Source organism: Giraffa tippelskirchi, chromosome 1, assembly GCF_054371585.1.
Source record: "Giraffa tippelskirchi isolate mGirTip1 chromosome 1, T2T-mGirTip1v1.2.pri, whole genome shotgun sequence".
In the NCBI taxonomy this organism is placed as follows: Eukaryota; Metazoa; Chordata; class Mammalia; order Artiodactyla; family Giraffidae; genus Giraffa; species Giraffa tippelskirchi.
Window position 1 is genome coordinate 217919766 of NC_137275.1, and position 18793 is coordinate 217938558.

The 18793-nt window shown below is 54.4% G+C and overlaps 1 protein-coding gene across 8 annotated transcripts in view; it reads right to left on the minus strand.

Annotated features, from left to right (window-relative positions):
- The window catches only part of WHRN (whirlin), an 87590-nt gene that overhangs the window by 3252 nt on the left and 65545 nt on the right, over positions 1-18793 (minus strand). For 5 of the 8 annotated variants that reach the window (XM_081574973.1, XM_081574967.1, XM_081574974.1 and 2 more), the window contains 4 exons: positions 18345-18557; positions 16899-17108; positions 2331-2402; positions 563-1100 (listed from right to left, as the gene is read on the minus strand). In XM_081574973.1, coding sequence (XP_081431099.1) covers positions 563-1100; positions 2331-2402; positions 16899-17108; positions 18345-18557 — 1033 coding nt within the window. Of the gene's footprint in view, positions 1-562; positions 1101-2330; positions 2403-13848; positions 13882-16898; positions 17109-18344; positions 18558-18793 lie in introns of all 8 variants that reach the window. The other 3 variants (XM_081574978.1, XM_081574976.1, XM_081574971.1) reach the window with 2 other exon arrangements.

Here is an 18793-nt window from a genome sequence, read left to right on the forward strand (position 1 = left end):
CGGGCTGGCCTCCTAGGTGTCTGGAAGGTGGACCCTGCACTCTGACCCTGCAGCCACAAGTCAGGAGACCTCTAGGGGTCCCGAGATTTCAATGTCCACCTGTCCCTCGGCACCAGCTCTGGGGGACAGAGATCACAAAAGCCACCCCTGCCCTGAACACTCTCAGTCTTCTTGGGGAGACTGGTAGGTGGGTACAGGGTGATCAGGTCTGGGGGTCCTAGAGGAGAAATCCTACCCTCATAGCCACCTGGTAGAACTGTTGCTGTTACCTCCAGCCCCCATGGGACAGTCCAGCAGCCTGTCCACAGTCACACAGCCAGTGACAGAGCTGGGACTCACATTCCACCTCTGCCTCCAAAGCCCCTCAAGGCAGGGCTTGGGACCCTGTTCCCCGGCTCCCCTGACCCTTAATGGGGGAGGACTGGGTTCGAAGGCCTCCCACTGGGTGAGCACCTGGCCCCACCTGAGCTGTGTCAATGGGCAGATCAATCCCCCAGTGGGGCACCCCCGAGGTGATGCAGCGGCCCCCTGAGCCCAGCCCAGCGGGGCCTGCGGTACTTACTGCGTGTCTGGGGCAGCGCCCTCACTTCATTCACGTCTGGCTCGCTGTCTGGGCGGTGTACCTCCACCATGACAAAATGCTGGTTCGTGCCTGCCTGGTCTGGGCGGCCGGAGGGGGAGGGTGGGGGGAGGCCACCGCCGGCCAACGTGGCCTCTGCGGGGGTGCTTTTCAGGTGTGGGGGTGACTGGACCCGTGGGAAGGGGCCGATGGGGTGCTGGTTGACCAGGGCCAGGTGGGTGTCCAGTGGCCTCTTGGAGCCGGTGTTGGCCGGGGAGACGGAGGCGTAGAGGGGGGAGGAGGGTGAGTCCTGTGCTGTGGGGGCCTCCGGCACAGGAGCGGTACCCGCTGGCGGGCTGCGGTTCCGCGGAGACGAGAATACGATGGCCGAGTGGGAAGACGTGGAGGAAGGCGGCTGGAGGTCCTCTCTGCCCGGCTTCCTCGGCTGGATGAGGAGGTGGTCGTGGCCTTGGGTCAGAGGTGGCGGGGGAGGCGGTGGCTTGTAGCTAGGCAGCCCCTTGGAGGTGGACTTGACATCATCCTGCCAAAAGACCCAACAGGAGTAGAAGGAGTCAGAGCCCATTGCGGCCATTGGAGGGGAGAGCCGTGCGCCCTGGTGCCCTGGGCCCCGGCTGGAATTCCGTCCTCACTCCATCAGCTCCTAGCCACGCTGCTCTGAATAATGCAACACCCGAGTGGAAAACTTCTCCTAGCATCTGAGCAGCTGATAAGCATCAGGATCCTGGTGGGTGTCTCTGGGGATGGCATCGTTACCTTCGGGAACTGAAGTTCTTGGCATCGGCCAGGGCTTGTCACAGGGAACGGGACTTAATTAGAGGTGGGATGCAGAGATGAAAACAGAAAAGGCCTTTCTTTGGCTTTTCTCTTTAGGGGATTATCATAGCTCCTGGAGCCTGGAGGTGTGACTGGACTGATGGGAGAGAATGGGTAGAAGGTGGACAGAGGTGGGCCAGGGTGCTGTGTGGCCCTGGGCAGGGCACAGCACTTCTCTGAGTGCACCTCGGGGCCGTGGAGGAAATGACCCACTCAGCAGAGTCGTGGGGAGGTGAGGAGTAGCGCGTGTGCTGCACTAGCAAGGGGCCTGAGATCCAGCAGGCGCTTGGTGAGTTGCAGATTCTGTCGTCACTATGCCTCCTCCCCATGCCAGCATCCATCACTGGCATGGCTCTGATGGCCATGCAAGCACTGTTCCCAATGCTTTACTTAGATTAACTGATTTGCCCCTTGTCACAGGCTTATGGGGTGGTACACTATTATTACACCCTGTTTTACAGATGGGAAAACCGAGGCACAGAGGAGTTGAGAAACTCGCCCAAAGTCACACAGTCCGCGGCACAGGGTGGGATTTGGACCCAGGAAATCTGGCTTCAGAGCACAGGCCATTCGAAAGCCACGTGGGTCAGATCACAAAGCGAGACTGCCTGGACTGCTGCTGAGTGCACATGGGCATGAGGTCACGTTTCACCCCCTTTCCCAGCGCAGTCATCGGGCCTCCTTGAGGAGCTCTCGTCACACACTTCACGCTTCAGTGTTTGCTATGATAACATTCAGATAACGTATCAAAAGTAACACCAACTCAGCAAACAGTCAAACAGCCTGACAGCCCTGCCTCACATCCCTGGAACTAGCTGAGAGCTCTTCGCTGAGTCCCCTCCCCGAGGTCTCACCAGGCAGCCAGCCCCCAAGGGCCTCAGGCAGATCCAGGAGGGGCAAAACACAATGAAAGGGTCTTCCCAGAGAGGGGTCTCACCAGGGAAACGTCTGAGAGGGGGTTCACATTGCCCTGGACGGCCTCTCCGGTCTCCTCCAGGTCCAGAGTGTTCTAGAACAGAGAAGACAGCCCCGTGAGCAAACGCACACTGACAGGAGAACCACTTTGCTCCCTGGGACACGGAGCTCTGCAGGCCCTAAGACCCCCGCGTGCGGCTTCCGTGTTTCCCGACGTGCCCCGCTCCGTGGGAACTTCCATGGTAAAACAAACGTTGATTTTCCTGCCATTCATTTTGAAATCAATTTCAAGGAGTTCAACTTCTTGCAGACTTTCCAGGCCTCCCTGGAACTACGTGGAAAGGTTTCGGGGTGGCTCTGGCCTTGACTGGCAATCCCTGAAGCTCGGCCCATGCTCAACAGGCTCAGCGCCTCAACACAAGGGTTCTCTCTCCTTGATTCCTGACAGAATCCCAGGGAGGTGTGAAAACAGCAAATGAGGGGTGGATGGGGAAGGTCTCTAGCTCTCTGTTTTGAATTAATTAATTCATTCATTTGGCTGCATTGGGTCTTCGCTGTCGCATGCGGGATCTTTCATTGTTGTGCCCAGGCTTCCTTCTAGCTGTGGCTGGAGGGCTTGGTTTCTCCCTGGCAGGCATGTGACATTTTAGTTTCCTGAACAGGGATTGAACCCATGTCCCCTACACTGGAAGGTGGATTCTTAACCACTGGACCACCAGGGAAGTCCTCTCTCTTTTTTAATTTTAAGGGTTTTCATGGTGTATCCTGTGAGAGGGGGAAAGGGTTATGGTTTCAGTGGCACTTATTTTGCAAAGATGCTCATGTCGTCCCTCTTTTCCTAACTTACCAGATGCCTAATACTTCCCCAAGTGACACTGAGCTGCCGTGAGGCCATGGCTAGACACCTCACACCAGGAGGCTGAGCAGAGCTCTTCTTTAAACTCCTGAGGGGGCTCCTGAGGGCTCTGCAGTCACTTCTCTCCACCCCACAGGGCCCAGGATGGCAACAAGGTTCCCTGACCATCACCCAGCTCAAGTCTCAAGTTCAGGGATTAATACTGAGCAGTCTCAGTGCTCCTGACTGAGGGCCTGGGGACTTAGAGGAAGTGAGACGCCTCCCCTGCCTTCAGTAGCTTAGAGACAGTGTGCACGCTCAGCTGCCCAGTCGTGTACGACTCTTTGTGACCCCATGGACTGTAACTCGCCAGGCTTCTCTGTCCATGGGATTTTCCAGGCAAGAATACTGGAGTGGGTTGCTATGTCCTACTCCAGGGGATCTTCCCAATCCAGGGATCAAACTCGAGTCTCTTGTATCTCCTGCATTGGTGGGCAGATTCTTTACCATTGCTCCACCTGGGAAGCCCTAGAGATAGTGGGGTCGACACAGATAAGCCAGGAGGAGGCTGCACAGGGTGAGGAAACACAGTTATATAATGCAGCTAAGGAAGAGTCATCCAGGAAGTCTTCCTGGAGGAGGGAGCACGGGTTAAAGCTGGGCAAAGGAAAGAATGATGGGTGTTTCAGAGGGAGGGGTGTGCATAAAGCTGGGAGGATAGAGGATGCTCGAGAATCTTCAGTGGTTCTATAGCAGTCAAGAGCTGCTTAGACCTAAGTCCGAGGACAGTGGGTTGCCATGGAGATGTAGTCAGGTCTGCCTTCTAAGAAGATCCCCTTTGCTCATTACCCTTCGAGTCATACTAGAGCTGTGCAGGTATGTCAGGGCTTTTATACTGGCTCTTCCTTCTGTCTGGAACATTATTCCCCAGAACTATCCACAAAGTGAGCTCTGTTTGTTCACCTCCTTCAAGACCTTACTCAAATATCTCCTCCTCAGAAAGATCTACTCTGACAACCCCACCTAAAATCACAACCTTCACCCCTGCCCTGCTTTATTTTTCTCCTTTGCACTGATCACTGTTCCTTACCCAGCAGCCAGGATGTAATCTTGAAACACAAGTCAGATGATGTCTCACGCCAGCTCATAACCCTCCAGGCTCTTTCCATCTTAAGTGGAGGAAATTCCAAACTCTGCGTTCACGGGGCACAATGAATTCTGGGCCCTTTCTTGCTACTCTTGGAGCAGGATGGGACGGTTCCTGCCTCAGGGCCTTTGCACTCACTGCTCTGCCTGCGTAGCACTCCTGGCTCACTTCCTCATTTTAGACCTTGGTGAGGCTTTCTTTGACCAGCCCTGTTTCAAATAGTACCGCCTCCACCCCCAGCACCTCTGTCTAACCCTTGACCCTGCTTCATTTTTCTGTGTAAGATTTATCACCACCTGATGGGGTACTATTGATTTGCTCATTGCAAGTCTTCCTACTAGGATAACTTCTCAAAGGCAGGACTTGTGACCACCTGGTCCCTACTGTATCCTCAGTATTCAGGACAGTGACTGCTTGATAAATATTTACTGAGCAAATTAATTAATCCATGAATGAATCGATGGGTGAATGAATTAATCAATAACTCTGGCTGTCATGGGGAGGAGGCCTAAGTAGAGAATTGAGCCAGGAGGCTACAGTAGGTCAGAGAGAGCAGTGCTGATGGTTTGAATGAAAGTGAAGGCATGAGAGTAAAGGTGTGGGGGGGATGGGAGGAGCCCCCTGACTCCATACCCCCAGAGCAGAGGCTGCCAGGTCACTCCATACTGATCCCCGTCTTAAATAAGCCTCCTGAAGCCTGGAGTATTCTGGGCAGGCACCATGGGAACCCACCAGCCAACAAGATGCTCTGTCCTCCCAGCCATGAGCCTTTCTCACCCAGGGGACCTCATCTGGTCTTGTGACGCCTCTGGGGCAGTGTCAGGCTAGGTCAACTGCCTTTTACCAGCAAAGCTGAGGCTTGTGCAAACATCCTGACATCTCCTGCCCTTCCCACCCTGATCTCTCACACACCGCTTCACAGGAAGATGTTCCTGATGGCCTCAGTGATACAAGGACAGGGGGGACCCTTGGGGAGGGGAGGACTGCTCCCTCCCACTTTGATCAGAGGCACCAGTTCTGGCTTCTCTGAGATCACTCCCAGCTCTGCCACTCACAGCTGAGGGACAGTGGACAGCCCACTGGCCTGCTCTGTCCCTCAGTTTCCTCATCTCTAAAACGGGGCAATAGCAGTCCCTCCCTCATGGAGTTGATGCATTAACACTTGAAAAATGCTCAAACAGAGCCTGGCACAGTATCTGAAGGGAGGTGACTATCACACTAGAAACCTGGGATCTTATAAATCTGCCCCAGGAACTGAATGGCTGCACAACATGCCCTGGCCTAGGTGAACACTTCGATGGAAAGAAACAGTGGTCCTCCGATACACCCCCTTCCCCTAAACTGTAATGAGTCCAGTGCTCCCAGGAGTTAGTCCACCTGGGCAACACAAGCCATCTAGGGTGGAGGTAAATGGCAAGGCAAGTTACATGCAATGACTTTCTAAGACTGGGCAGTCACTGCCTTGGCCTCAGCAGGAGGCCCCAGGGAGGTCAGAGACCTGGGAGGTGTCTATAGCAAACCTGAAAGGGGCCTCCATCACCTGAAATGTAGCTAGCTACTGCCACCTGCCCCCAAAACTCAGCCTGCAGACACCCTGGGGGCTTAGACGACAGTCCATGGTTGCACCAAAGACATGGGATTCTGTCCTGTTCTGGTATCAGGAGCTTTGAACACTCATTTAGTTGATCAACAAGCATTTAACAGGCAGCCTTGACTTAGGAGGAAAGCTCATGGGGATAAAAGATGAGCAGGTCCCCGTGTTCCCAACACCCACCAGAGGGCCATGCACACAGGAGCTGCCCATAAACTCTTGTTTGGGATCACTGATGGAAGCTGGCGTTGTGCTAGGGCCAGAGGGAGGGAGCAAGGAAAGGACCCAGTCTGATAACATAAGCACATCTTTGCCCAGCACTACAGGGGTGTGTGTGTGACTTTCTCTTAGAAAGGGCATAGGAGAACTCCAAACTGTGGAGGGCCTTGCTGCATGCTAGACCCCTGCTGGACATTTTATTTACGTGTTCTCACTGATTCTCCTTATGACCCTCTAAGGTAGGCACTCTGGTTGTCCCGGCTCACAACTTTTACACTTAAGCTCAGAGAGAGCAGTGACTTTTCCAAGGCAACAGGACTATTCTACAGCAGATCAGGTTTCTAACCCACATCGGGGTGACCCCAAAGCCCGTGCAACCTTACCGGGACCCCAGAATTGGATCCTGTAGGAACCAAGGGACTCCAGGAGGAGGACCCGCTCTGAAACAAGAGAGAACACAGCCATCGCTGGCCCCTGACCTCAGTCATTCCCTGCTGTTAATGGCATCCTGGAGCCCAAGACAGAAGGCAGGGATGGATGGGTGGGAGGGTGAGGTGGTGTGCGGACAGACGTCTGGCCCTGGGAGGAAGGCCTGAAGTGGAGCAAACGGCAGACGGGTTGGAGCCCAGCCCTGCCAGACTCCATCTGCCGAATCCAGACGCTCAGGAGCCCCGAGTCCCCGAGCCATGTTCCTTGTGCGTCTGAAATAGCTGCAGACAGCAGGCTAAGAACCCGGGGGATGCGTCAGCAGAAACGCTTCCGGGACAGGCTTCGAGAAGAGGATCAAGGTCAGAGCTCACGCAGGAGCCGGCCTGAGCGTCTTGGCCTCCTTCCCATCCCCCTCTCAGCCCCAGCTGCTGGATGGGGTGGGGGCCTCCTCCTTCACCCACGGAGGCCAGAGACTAGCTGAGGGTTTAGATATGGCAGCTCAATTAATCCTGCCAGGTGGGACTGTTTTTCATCAGTTCTACAGCTGAGGTGACTGAGGCTCAGAGATGGAAGGCCACTTGCCCAAGGTCACACAGCAAGGACAGAGCAGAAAGCTGAACCCTATTCAAGGTCTGAGTCTGTCATCCAGATGACTTCCCACAAGAGCCAGGATGCCCTCAGGACCTGTGGCGCTGGCTCCCTCATCCCCTTCCTCCTCAAATCTGTGGCGGTTCAGGAAATCCCCTCCCTTTCAGAGAGAACACTTTCATTTCTCTTTTTTGTCTGAGTTGGCCCAGTCAGGGTTCTAGATATCCCAGGGTCTGGTTTGAGGGTACTGTAAGGCAACAATGAAATGAAATCCTGAGGGGCCATCACCCGAGCTGGCCTCTGCCAGATGGACTCATGGTTCTGGAAACGGAGGCCCATAAGGCCTTGGTGGTCCAGGTACCACCCCAGCAGAAGGAGGCTCTCTGCTCCCCGACCCCCCCCACCCCGCCTTCTCTCTCTCCCCTCCCCCCTCAGCCCATTTCCCCGGCTCCGCTACCCCGCCCTCTCATTGCAAGGGGAGGGCTCTTACATAAATGTGTTAGCTTCAGCTCTTTGCTCTTCTGGCTTCTTTACTCTGAAGTCAGGACAACAGGCTCCCCACGCCTCTGTCCCCCCTCCCCAAATGCGCCAGAGGCCCGAGGCTGGGAGTGCCCTCCTCTCTCTGTCTCCGGAAAACTGAGGCAGGGAGTCACAGAGGCTTCTGGAAGGTCACAGCGGGGGCTGCTGAGCGGAAGAGGGCTGTGGGAGAGAGACGAACTAGAGAAGGGGGAGTGAGCGTCGGAGGGGGAAAGAGAAGGGCGGAGACCAGGGAGAAAAGGCCAAGAAGAGGAGGACAAGCCAGAGGTGGTGGCCCAGCCACGGTGTGGGCAGGGGGTGGGCAGGAGTGACTGCAGCCGGGGGAGCTGGAAGGGCCTGGCGTTCTTGGTGGGGCAGGGGGCGGGGGGCTGCCCAGAGTGAAGGGGGCAGGTCTGGGGATCCAAAAGGATCAAGGGGCGGACCCCGGGGTGCTGGCCGCGCTGGTGGGGACTGATCGGTCAAGTAGCCCCCAACCTCTCTGGGCACCGGCCGGGCTGGAAGTCTGGGTGCTGGAGGGGAGGACCGAAGACAGGACAGGGAGAGGAACAGTCCCCGATCCCCGCACTCACAGAGGGCTGGGAGCCCACGCTCACCGACCAGGCTGCGGCCATGGAAACCAGCACAGGGTCTTTGAGCAGCTGGCCCACTCCTGCTACCATGTTCGGCCACCGAAGCACAGAAGCAGACAAGCCCCAGGGAAGCCAGTGCACAAAGTCCTCCTGAGACGAGGGTGTCCCTCATCCCAGCACAGCCCATGCTTCCTTCTACCCCTTTGCATCTCCCTCCCAACAGTCTTAAGAACAGATCATTCAGGGGACAGAGGGCGTGAGCCAGAATCTCCAGGTCAGGGCCAGAAGAGTCCTCAGGACAGGCATTGCAAAGCAGGGCTTCAGGAAGGAGTCAGAGGCCGGTGAACTTGGCTGGGGGAAAACCCTGCATCCTTTATTTTCATTAACCTCTAACTGAAATGTAGCATCTCCTTCCATTATGAATGGAGGTAACACAGCCTTGTGGAATCAGCAGCGCCTGGGACACTGTCACAGCTCTTTCGTACCACATTGCAGATGCTGCAAAGTCCCATTTATGCTCATCACGGCCTCATAATTGCAGCTGTTACCGACCTGCCATCAGACCTTGTTATGGGGCATGCTAAGAAAAAAGCACACCTTTTAATATTTCTTCCCATCTTTGAAAACAGCATTTTATCTTTCCCTTGTCATTCTACATGTTTCTTTTTATAAAACTGTTACTCTGAGAAAGGTCCCCAGGGCTTTGCCAGCCTGCCAGAGGGGTCCATGGCACAGAAAAGGTGAACCCCCCCACCAGTCCTAAATCAGTGTTTAGTCTAGCTCTCCTAGGTGGTAGCTGGGAAAACGTGGGCTCTGAGGGAAGCAGGGACTGGCTATGTTCCAAAAGGCTCTGACCTCCATAGACTTGGTTCTGTTTTCTGGAAGCAGCTCGCAGCACCCCTAGTCCCCATACAGAGGGGAGGAAGCTCCTCAACGCACCGGCTTGGAGGAAGGGTTCTTATTTTAGACACCAGCTGAGGCAAAGTTGCACCCACCCCAAGGGTCACGAACACCTCTGGTGAATCTATGGTTCTAGGTGGGTAAGGGGCATTGCTAAGGCCTCTCAGAAGGGAATGGGACGTTCTACTCAAGGGAAAAAGACTAATCCCACTTTTACCATGTCCCCATCTGTGCATGGGGCAGCTTCCTTGGATAGGGGCTATAGACAGCATATCTGTGCGAATGAAAACATCGCTGCCGTAGCAGTAAACAACGGATGTGGCAGCCATCAAGCCATCACATTAGAGCTGTGAGCCCTCAGGGAACTCAGGATGAGAAAATACAGGATACTGGCCCCAGAGAGCTGAGGTGCATATCAAAGGAATGATTTCAGTGAGCCCAGACTCTTGCATCTTCCCACATACAGAAAAGCATCAAATTCCTTGAGATACTGGTTTTCTTGAGACCTGGTTTTCTTTAACGAACAGTAATCTCTTGAGGGTCTGACTACCTGATTTTTGTTGCAAAAACTCCTATATATCCTGGCTCCTCTGGCCCTTGCCTCTTCGGAGCAGTCTCTTGAGTTTTCTGAGATGTTATGTCCTCAGTTCTGTCCACCAAATAAAACACAACTCTCAACTTTTAGGCTGTGAATATTTTTAAAGTTGATATCGTATAAATAAGGAGCAACAGAGTGACTGGGCTCCATAGATGGGCTACTTCCTGCTCCCCCACTAGGGAGGGGCCTGCCCCAGCAGAGGAGCTAACCCAACCAGGCTGGACCAGAGGCTGATGCAGTAGGTGGGATGTCAGCCTCTCATCACTCACTCCCTCTTTCTGGGAAGGGGTGCTTTGACAGTCAGGGGTCTCTGCAGCAGGAGGTATCCGAAACAGGCCTGAGCTTCCCTATCCTCCTCTGGCCCTGGATGAGCAGGAAGGCATGGAGACCAAGGGGAAGACGCTGGCGCTACCAAGTGCTGACAGCCACACCTGCACCCCCTTCTGGCCTTATTGCAGGGGAGACGGCAATGGCCTTTAAAGGCAGCGACCCCACCCCAAGCATCCTTTGGCAAGACTGGGGAGCCCCTTTCTAGACACATGAGAGGTCTGGAGTGCAAAACTTCTCAAATCCAGGAGGAAAAGGGTTCTGGTTAAGACCCTCAGCAGGGTAAGTTCCACTGCACCCCAACCTCAATGACATCTACCCAGTGGGCACAAGGTTGGCCTTGGCCTCTCAACCCCTTTTCCTCTGCAGTCCTCTGCAGTGCCCTTTGCCAGCCTTAATTTCCTTCTTTCATTTCTTCTTTTCTTTCGCTGAGCTGGGTCTCAGTTGAGGCATGTGGGATCTTGACTTGCAGCATGCAGACTCTTAGTTGCAACAATGTGGGATCTAGTTTCCTGACCAGGAGTCAAACCCAGGCCTGCTGCATTGGGAGCTTGGAGTCTTAGCCCCTGGACCACCAGGGAAGTCCCTGCTGGCCTTTAGAGTATCAAGAGAACCGATTCCCGAGTATTACACACCTGTAAGCCCACCCTAGATCTCACTTGATCTCCACAGCAAGCCACAGATGGCTGGTCTTATCAGCCCATTGTACAGATGCAGAAACTGAGGCTTCAAAAGCTTAAGTCACCTGCCCAAGGTGACACGGCTACCAGTTGGGAGAGCCAACCCTGGCGTGTGAGATTCCAGAGCATATGCCTTTAAACCCTTCTGCTTCAGGCCTGCTTGCACCAGATGAGGAATTCAAGAAATGTCAGGCAGCCCTTTCTTCTTTTGCAAAGCTCTCCTGGCCGACATCTTTATGGGAGGGTGATGATACTGTCTGGAGGCGGCAGAAAACTCCCAGGGCTGACTCTCTATTAGACAAATGGAAACTAAACACAATTTGTTGAAGCGGGAGGCTGCATCTGATTTCCTCTGATCGATTGTGTCTGGTTTGAGGGAAAACGGCTGCAGAATGAGCTGTGTTAAACCTGGGATGGATAACCCGTGCAGCATGACCCAGGGACTCTGGGCTAAATGGGAACTGGCTCCGACTGGGGCATCCGTCTGGGGCATCTGGGTCACAAGAGCCAGCTGCCTGCCACCCTGCCCGTCTGAGGGCCAGAGCAGAGGATAGTTTCCTATGACGGAGGAGGTAACTGTTCAGGAGGCTGGAAAGGGAGAAGATGATCCTGAGTGACCAGGGAATGAGGTTTCATTTCAGTTTCTGCTTCACATTTCCTTGGCCTCCACCCTGTCCCAGGCCCTGGGCTAGCACTGGGGACACAGACAGGAGAAAGCTGAGGTCCCTGCCGGCGGACCCCACCAGCTCTCCTTGTGTGCCAAAGAAAACACTCAGGAAGAGGTTAGAGCAACGGGGCGAGCATTTTAATGGAGACGTGAAAAACACGTGTGCTCCCCAGGGGAAAGAATTTTTGTAAGTGAGCAAGAATTGTTTTGAGTTGATGTCCATCTAGATTGTGGGGATTGTTTGTTACTTAGCATCTCTGCTGCAAAAGCTCACTCATACATGGTGGTGTTGTGGGCTAGTGCTGGGCACTTAGCAGGGAATAAGTGAATGTCATTTCGACCCCTTAGGAAGAGGTTCCTTAGGAGGAATGATGCAACCCTTGTTCAAAAACAGGAAAGTAGTGGGAACACAGGGCAGCCATTCCTTGCAGTGCCTCCTCTGGAATATTTTCTAGAATCTCTCGACAGAGAGGACTCTCAGGGTTGGAGGAGCTTTGGGAGCCTGCCTGGGTTGTACAGATGGGAAGACAGGCCGGTGGTGGGTGAGGGGCTTTCCCGAGGGCGCTGCTGCATGGTGGGGACAGGGCAGAGGAACAGTGTGGGCTCCTACTTCCAGGATGGGTCTGGTGCCCTGCATTCCCACACAGAGGGGCTTCCAGGAGGAGGTGTCTGTCCTGTGGCTCTGCAGGCAGTGTGGGGCGTCTAACCTGAGACCTGCTGTGTGTGTGGAGGGAGGGGGTTCCCAAGAGACACTGAGACCAGGGTTGACCAGGCAGCAGGAAGAGCTGCCCCCTGAAGAGCCTGTTACCACGTCTCTTAGCAGCTCGGGCTGCAAAACCTCCCCAGCAGCTGCCTGGGAATGAAGCTGTTTTTGGTTCAAACCCATGCTCGTCCACTCTCAACCACCAGCAGCATCCAGGTACAACTAAGGCAGACCAGTCAGACCACGTTGGCCCCTGTTCCAACTTGCCAACAGCTCCCATCTCACTCAGACACAAACTCCAAGTCCGCAGCACTAATCCGCCACTGCTCTTCCCCTCAATTACTGCTCCAGTCTCATGGCTTCCTGGACTTTGCTCAGACATTCCGGGCACCACCTCAAAGCCTTTCCACTTGCTGTTCCCTCTACTGGAAAGGCTCTTCCCCCAGCTGTGGGCGGGACCATCTTCCTCACCTCTTTCAGGTCCTACCCGGGTGTCACTTCCTGACCACGTCCCTTTCCTGTTTCATATTTTCTCCTTAGCACTTTTCACCAGTTAACATACTGTGTATTTCAGTTCTTTATCTGGTTTAGTCCGTCACTCCTGCTCCACTCTAAATTCTATAATGGAAAGGATTTCTTGGTTGTTCACCACTGTATTCCCAGCACCGAAACTGTATATAGCATGCAGCAATCACTCAATCGAAATTTGCTAACAGAACAAAAGGAAGATAAGGAGGAAGAGAATAGAAATAGATAGATGGATCAATAGATTGATAGATAGAGATGCTTAACAAGGATCTGGTTGAGCTCCTTCAGGGAAGAATCACGACCAGAGTCCAATGTTAACAGCACCAGCTCAGAGGTGAGCAGGCCTGGGTTGGAATCCACACGCTACCATTTGCTAGCTGAGCAATCTTGAGCAAGTTCTTTCTCCCTGAGCCTCAGTTTTCTTCTCTGTAAAATGGAAATCATGGTAGTACTTGCCACATCTAGTTACTGAGAGGATCAAAGAAGATATACTTGGAAAGCATTATCACTGTGCCATGGAGACCCTTGACATATGCCAGATGCCATTATTATTAAGAAAGGCCCAAATTATTAATATGGACCAGGCTCTATGCAGAGCACTAGGGAATCAACTGTGACTTCAGACACAATTGTGCCCTCAAGCAGCCATGGTCAAGGAGGGTAACCAACCAGGCTGGTAAATATTATTAAAATATAATGACACAGGAGCCATAACAGCAGGCAGCCCAGGGGGGCTGAAGGATCCAGAGACTCAAAGTCACCCCCCTTGAGAGGATCAGGGAAGTTTGCTTGGAAGAGGAGGCATGTGAGCTAAGGGCTGAAGCACACACAAGAGATAGCCATGCCATATAAAGTGGAAAGAACATTCCAGACAGACAGACTGTGTTGTGTGGCACAGGCAAAGGCCAAGAGGTCTCTTGACAGCTCCATAGCACAGAAGTGTCATCCTCATTTTATAAAACTTAGCTCAGAGAGGCGAAACCGTTTCCTGAGGTCACACAGCAAGGAACTGGCAGAGTTGGGATTTGAACAGAGGGCATTCTCACTGCAGAGCCTGAAAACCCTGGTGGACTGACAGATCGGAGAGACAGAGAGCACCAAGAACCCGGTCTCCCCGTTGGGCTGGGTGTAGGCACAAAGGAGTGAGGGGAAGGGCCACAGCCCCCTGCCTCCACCCCAGCTAAAGGACCCCCACAGCCCCACTTGGCGAGAAGGACGGTACCTCCATCAGGTCTATAAGCCACAGCAGCCGCTCCTGGGGAGGAAGGATGGGCAAAAGGCAAAAAGAAAAATACATCAAATAAACATAAGGGATGGAGCGGGCACAGCAAACCCCCTTCCCAAGCACACACACACACGCAAAGGCAAAACAAACAAAAATTTCCCAAACTCCTTTTCTCTTCACGTGGACTGCTTTGGGCAGGAATAAAGGAGGGATGAGGAAGACCCCACAGGGACAGTCAGCATGGCTTCATTCTAACTGCTTCCTAGAAGGAAACCAAGAAAGGACACTGTCCTTGAGAAGGGCCGTCAGGAGATGGTCATGCCCCCTGGGGGCAACTCTGGGAGTCTCTAGCTAGGATTGTTATTCCCATTTGGCAGATGGGAAAACTGAGGCTAAGCAAAGGGTAGTGACTTGTCCAAGGTCACACCTGCGGCTGAAAGGCAGAGCCTGAAGGAGTATCTTGTTTGGAAGCCTCCATCAGAGAAGACCTGGATTCCAGGGAAGCCCAGGCCCCGTGCTGGCAGAGAACCTCAGCGCCTGTGAACAGGAGCCCAGGGCTGTGCAGTGGGATGACGTTTGGAGGGGGAGTGGCAGAACCTCAGCTCCGTGCTTTCCAGAAGACCTCAAGTGCCTGCAAGGTCCTGGATACATGGTGGTTTCCCCAGCCAGGCTGGGAAACGTGGGGAAGAACAGAGGCTTCCTCTGCCCTCGGGGTGTGGGCAGCATGTCTGGGAGGTTACTCGTCCTTTACTCTCCCAACAAGCTGCGGAAAGGAGCATTGCTGCCCCAGTGCCAGGAGGGAGAGCGAGGCGCTGCAGAGGGGGGTGCCTCTCCTGCCTGAACATCACTCTCTTAGCACCCACCTCCCAGAGCTCGTCCTGACCGTGGTCAGTCCTGATCTGAGACACCTGTGCTCTCCAGGGGGTCTCAGACTCATCAGTTCAGTTAATTGGCTCAGTCATGTCCGACTTTTTGCGACCCCATGGACTGCAGCACGCCAGGCCTCCCTGTCCATCACCAACTCCCAGACTCATAGTTATTCACATTTCAAAAGCTGGGAGACCCTTTCCATCTGTCCTACAAACTCCCTGCTCAAAATCATCCTGTAGCCTTTCTGAGCTGTGCCTTTCCAAGGGTGTTCCAATCTGGAGGGAGGGTGTCTTTGACCAGGCAGGGTCAGTTGCCATAGCAGGGCCTCAGATGGCCGAGGACAGTGCTTTCCAGGTACAGGAGAGACCCAGGCGCTGAGCTGGGGCTGAAACTTCTGCCCTGAGCCCTTCCTGGGGATACACTTCCAAGTCCTGCAGCCTGGCCTGCCCTCGGGGCCTCGGGCGGCTGTGGCCAGAGTCACCAAGGACCTCAGGTCATTCTACCCACAGGGAAACCAAGGCCCAGAGAAGCTGGGCTTAAACCTAAGCCCCTTACCTCCCAGGCTAGAACACATCCCATCCCACCCACTGAATCTCTCATCCTCGCTTCTAAAGGGATCATCCCAGAATTACAGTATGCAACCCCCCAAGTTTTAGAGCAGTGATTCATGGCTCCTGAAGCCCCACGTGGACATACGTAAGCCAGTCTCAGTGGAGCTGGACACAGAGAGAAATGAATCCTCAGGCCAGGGCTCCGCAGCCTGAAGCCAGCTCGTCACCTGTGTGTGCCACATCAGAGCCAAACATGCAGCCCCAGGTGGGGGACAGCCTCCTCCCTGCCCCAGAGGTGGTCTGCAGCCGCATCCAGAGCCTGGAGGAATGGGCGGCAGCTTCCTTCCCACCCCAGGAAGGACGAGGACTCGGGGGATGAAGGTGACTCGGCATGGTAGGGACAGGAGGTAGAGGAATAGAAGTTTCCCCAGAAGCTCAGATCCCCAGAGCTTAGAAAAAAAAAAAAAGGTCACATTGGGAGCTGAAGCCCACAAAGTGGGCATGCTGTGGGGCTGTCTCCTGGTGGCTGTGAGCGCGCCTGTGCCCGCTGACCACCTGTGACTGCGGGTGGCCATCATTGCATCCTCTGACCTCCTCCCCCTCCAACAGGACAACCAACACTGTCTAATAGAGATTCCACCAGGGAGAGCTCCCAGTTCAGTGTCTGGGAGTAACAGTGGTTAAAGAACTAGACTTCCTCCTCCCCTTCCACAGGAGAGAGATGCTGAATGACCGACCGGCAGGGAAGGAGAGGACGGAGCCGAGCCAGCTCTCCTGACCTCCAGCTCCGACTTTTCCCACTGCATCAGTCTCAGTAACTGGCTGTTTCCTACGATGGATAATAAGGCACTTCCTCTGCCCTTTCCTCCCCAAGGCCTCCCAGGGTTCATCTGCCTCCGAGCATCCTGGGGTCAGAGCCACACCCTGAGGTGGTCCAGATGCCTTTCTGGGGGCTGGCAAGTCTGGGAGAAAGTCAGACTGGGCTCTGGGGCTCCAGAGAATCAGGAGGGGGTGTCTCAGGGAAGATCCCAGTCACCACGACCATTACCGTGAATGAGACCACCTGCGTGATGTCTCATGGGATCCTCCCACTACTGGTTCTGTTTGTCTCGTTAAGTAAAAATGTTAGTCACTCAGTGGTGTCCAACACTTTTTCATCCCATGGACTGTAGCCCAGCAAGCTACTCTGTCCATGGAACTCTCCATGCAAGGATACTGGAGTGGGTTGCCATTCCCTTCTCCAGGGGATTAAACCTGGGTCTCCTGCATTGAAGGCAGATTCTTTACCATCTGAGCTACCAAGGAAGCCCATTTGCCTCATTACTTGCATTTTCCGCCTTTCTTCCCCAGCCCACCCGCCTGCATCCCATCCCACAGACTGTGAACCCCTGAGGCAGGGTCAATCCGTCTTGTTCAGTTGTGTCTGATAGCCCAAACCTGGCACACAGGAGGCACCCAGCAATCAAGAGGTTTTCACAGGTGAAGAAACTGAGGCTCTGAAAGGCAAAGCCCAGATCTGGCCAGGAGTCAAGTCCCAGCAGAGAATCCCAGGGCTGGATTTGAACCTAGATGGGTCTTAACTCCCTTGCTGTCTGTGAGGCCAGGCATGGGGCAGGGGCTGCTCACCCTGGCTGAGCTGACGGTGGTGGAGGTGCCGTGGCTGCCTGTGGATGAGCCTGTGTCACTGTAGCAGACCGTGGAGTAGGTGTCGCCGGCTGCAGGGCCAGGGGGCTGCCGCGCCTTCATTGATTCAATCTCCCGCCTTAGCACCAGGTGGTCGAAGCGGTCCAGGTCTTGGGGGGAGATAGTGCTTCTCACCTCAGACAGGAGTGAGAACTGGAGGCCGGGACAAGCCGGGCACTCAGCAGGGAGCTCCACCAGCAGGCGGGACAGCCCTCTGCCACCCCAAATACAGGCGTGCGTGCTAAGTTGCTTTAGTCATGTCCTACTCAATGGACTGTGGCCCACCAGGCTCCTCTGTCCATGGGATTCTCCAGGCACGAATACCGGTGTGGGTTGCCATGCCCTCCTCCAAGGGAGCTTCTCAACCCAGGGGTCGAACCCACATCTCTTGGGTCTCCTGCATTGGCAGGTGGGTTCTTTACCACTAGCACTGTCTGGGAAACCCCTGCTACCCCAAACAACCTTTGTGCAACCTTGGCCACTGCCCTCCCCTCCTTAACCCTCCGTGGCACCCCATTGTCCTGAGACAAATTCCAAACACCTAGATGCCGGGCCCAGCGTCATCGACCCCTGCTCCCCACTCACTTCTTCTTCCCTAACATCTCACCCTTCACATCCGGCTACAAGTCCCTGAATAGAAAGCCCTTGGCTGTCCCTTCCCCCTCCTTCTCTTCAAACTGACTTCCCTCTGTTAAGTCTTCCCAAAGGTAACCACTCCCAGTGAATTTAATCACTTCTTCCTTGGTGCAGCTTCTGAACCTCAAACAGGCTTTTCCACTAGAGCAGTGTTCTCAAAGAGGGTAGCACGGTATGGTCACTTGGGGGCTTGTGAAACATGTGGAGTTAGCCAGCCTGGGGTGTGGCCTGGGCATTGCTTTTTAAAAGCAATCAGAGGGATGGGATGGGGAGGGAGGTGGGAGGGGGGCTCAAGATGGGGAACACATGTAAACCCATGGCTGATTCATGTCAATGTATGGCAAAAACTACTACAATATTGTAAAGTAATTAGCCCTCAACTAAAATAAATAAATTTATTAAAAAAAAAAAAGATTCTTCTAATCTCTAAAAAAAACTAAACTAAAATAAAAAAGCAATCCAGACGATTCTAAATGCACACCCAGCATAAAAAGCTGCTACATTGGGGCCCCAAACACAAGGAACATGGACTGTTTCCTTGAGAGTCTGAGGGGTTCGGGGGTGGGGGGTGGGGGTGGGAGTGGGGGCTGTCTCGGTCATCAGTCTCTGCCCAGGCTTCAGTTTGGATCTGACTCTTTATGGGTTCTCAGTAAAGGAGTAGGGTTCAGAGGGAGGCAGGGAAGGATGCAGAACCCCTGGGGAGCTGAAGCCAGGCCCCTCCAGCCCCGCCTTGCCCGAGGAGGCGTGGGTCACCTTGGCGTGGGTGTTGAGCAACTCGAACAGGGCCATGACTAAGGCCTCCACAGACACGCTGCCGCCGCGGTACTCCCCCAGGTAGTAGGCCATGGTGGCACGCTCCTGCTCGGTCAGCAGGTGCCGCGCCTGCTCCTCCAGCAGCACCCATGTCTGGTTCCCCAGGCTGCTCAGGGTCACCTGGGAGCCGGCTGGCCCCTTGTAAAACCCCAGCTGAAAGACAGTAAGACAGAGGCCCAGGGGTTGCGGGTCTGCTCTGGAAGCCGAGCCAGCTACCAGCCTGCAGACAGGTGGGCTGGGTCCCTCTGAGGTCTCTGCCCACAGGCAAAGCCGTAGGTGTTCCCAGACATTCTCAGGGCACCCGGTCTCGGTCTTGGGCAAAGTGCTTTTCTGGCTCACATGGCACTTTTACACGTGTTGTCTTGTCATAGCCCCGTGACCATTCAGGG